The sequence below is a fragment of the Anarrhichthys ocellatus genome, unplaced genomic scaffold (assembly GCF_004355925.1).
Source record: "Anarrhichthys ocellatus isolate YVR2014 unplaced genomic scaffold, GSC_Weel_1.0 scaffold234, whole genome shotgun sequence".
NCBI classification, from domain to species: Eukaryota; Metazoa; Chordata; class Actinopteri; order Perciformes; family Anarhichadidae; genus Anarrhichthys; species Anarrhichthys ocellatus.
In genome coordinates this window covers 33,322-35,439 of record NW_022280264.1, presented here as the reverse complement: position 1 = coordinate 35,439, position 2,118 = coordinate 33,322, and the positions used below count along the sequence as shown (strand labels likewise).

Sequence of the window (2,118 nt, the reverse complement as noted above, 5' to 3'; positions counted from 1 at the left end):
CACTGTGTTTGGGTTGGTCAGGTGTGTGTGTGTGTGTGTGTGTGTGTGTGCTCACTGTGTTTGGGTTGGTCAGGTTTCTTGCATCTGTCAACCAGCTGCTCAGGTGATTATAAGTACTTCTCCTAAAAACACAGAAACAAAGTTATTCACCTAAAGATCAAACAGATATCACACACACAGTCTCTCTCACACACACACACTACCTAGTGATGTCGTACACCATGAGGGCCCCGGCGGCCCCTCTGTAATAAGACCTGGTGACGGCCCTGAAGCGCTCCTGACCGGCCGTGTCCCAAATCTGCAGCTTCACCTTCTGACCGTTGACCTCCATGATCCTGGTCCCGAACTCCACCCCGATGGTGTGAGGACAGTCCGCCATGACTGTGCGCACGCGCGCGCGCACACACACACACACACACACACACACACACACACACACACACACACGTGTTTCTAGTCTCTGATCATGTTTCATTGTAAACAACCAGTGTTTAGACCAACAGGAGAGCTAGTAACGTTAGCAGCACCGCTAACGGCTAACCAACAGGAGGTTCACTTCAGTTACACTATGATGCCTTCAGGCTCTGCTCAGTGAACATGAGTACTGGCTGAAGGTACATTATAACGTTATCGTGATGTGTTCACGTGTCATCTGTAAAATGTAGTTTTGGTGATAAACTTGAATAAATCCAGTAGTTTGGAGATGTTTATGAATATAAAATAGATATTAGAGATGAATTATGATGTTTAACTTCTAACACGAGCTCTAAGAACATTATTATACTTCAGTAATAACAATTCATGTGAGGATGAGAAGCCGCAGAGAAGAAAGGACTCACATTTCTTCTCTGTGAACTGATGCAGCAGACAAGACTTTCCTACTCCCATATCACCTGAGAGAGAGAGAGAGAGAGAGAGAGAGCGAGAGCACGAGAGAGAGACATGAGGTCAGACCGTCACCACGACCACAGAAAGTGAATCAGATCACTTCTGTTTGAACTTCTCTCGTTACACCGACTGTAAATTAGATAGAATCACAATCATGACATCATCAATGTTGATCTACTTCCTGTTGTGTCCATCATCATCATCATGACTCATCAAACTCACCGATGATGATGTACTTGAAGATGTAGGAGTAGTTATAAGGTGCAGCCGTCATCTTGATGCTGTGAGGAAAAGAAAAGACAGGAAGACCGAGTCCACATCCTGTCAGAGAGTCCCGATGCTGAAACCAACTTTCACATTTGTAAAAGCTTTATTCTATTTGTGAAAATACAAAAAAAATAAAAAATAAAAAAATAAATTAAAAAAAAAGAGAGATTTCACATCTAGACCGGGACCAGAAGAAAAACCACTACAGTTAGATGGGTTGAATCTGGACTAGATAATCCCAGAGAAGCCAGAGACTCTTTAGGACCCAGTCAGATCACGTTGTGGAAACACTGGAAACCAGTAACATTGGTTTTAAGACCTGGTGGTCTAGATGTGGAGGAAAAGAAGCAGTGAAATCTCACAAATCTGAAATTGTGTTCAAGTGTAATTATCTGACTTCTCTGAGACAATCTAGTCCCGATCTGACCGGTCTAAGTCTAGTGGTCTCTGATCTGGACCTGGTCTCATGTGGTCTGGGCGTGACAAAAACAAATAAATCTCACTTTTTTTGCATTTTTCACAAAAAGGAAGCAGCCAGCTATGCTAACACACAGCTAGGCTAACACACCGAGCTCATCTCATAGCACGAGACGTTAACCGCCGTGACAGTCTTGCGGTGTGAATGCGGTCATCTTTAGCGGAAGTATTAAACACCATCAGCTGACTTCTGTGTTAGCTTAATTCCGGAGCTAACATGCTAACAGCTGCAGTGATGTCAACGCCTATGCTAGCAGGCTAGCAGGCAGGAGGCCACATTTAATCAACAGTAATGAGATAATAAAGCAATGAGTTGAACATGCTGGTGCTTTACCTTCGGTCCGGGTGTCTATCTAACCGGTAAGCCTGATTAAAGTGGTGATTAGACGGGTAGTTATCTTTTAATTAGCTGGTTAGCCCGGTGATCCGTCAGGAAGCCTTTTCAACTCTCTTCCGTGATTATTCTTCTTCTGCGGCGATAAACAT

General features: G+C 43.9%; 1 protein-coding gene across 1 annotated transcript in view; it reads right to left on the bottom strand.

The window, feature by feature from the left end:
- Nucleotides 1–2,118, bottom strand: part of LOC116401020 (ras-related protein Rab-14-like) — a 2,515-nt gene extending 397 nt beyond the window's left edge. Inside the window, exons 1-5 of the mRNA XM_031879193.1 lie at nucleotides 1,967–2,118; nucleotides 1,111–1,169; nucleotides 840–893; nucleotides 204–381; nucleotides 4–122 (exon numbers count right to left, since the gene is read on the bottom strand). Of these exons, the coding sequence (XP_031735053.1) occupies nucleotides 4–122; nucleotides 204–381; nucleotides 840–893; nucleotides 1,111–1,162 (403 nt within the window). The 5' untranslated portion in view covers nucleotides 1,163–1,169; nucleotides 1,967–2,118. The remainder of the gene's footprint in view (nucleotides 1–3; nucleotides 123–203; nucleotides 382–839; nucleotides 894–1,110; nucleotides 1,170–1,966) is intronic.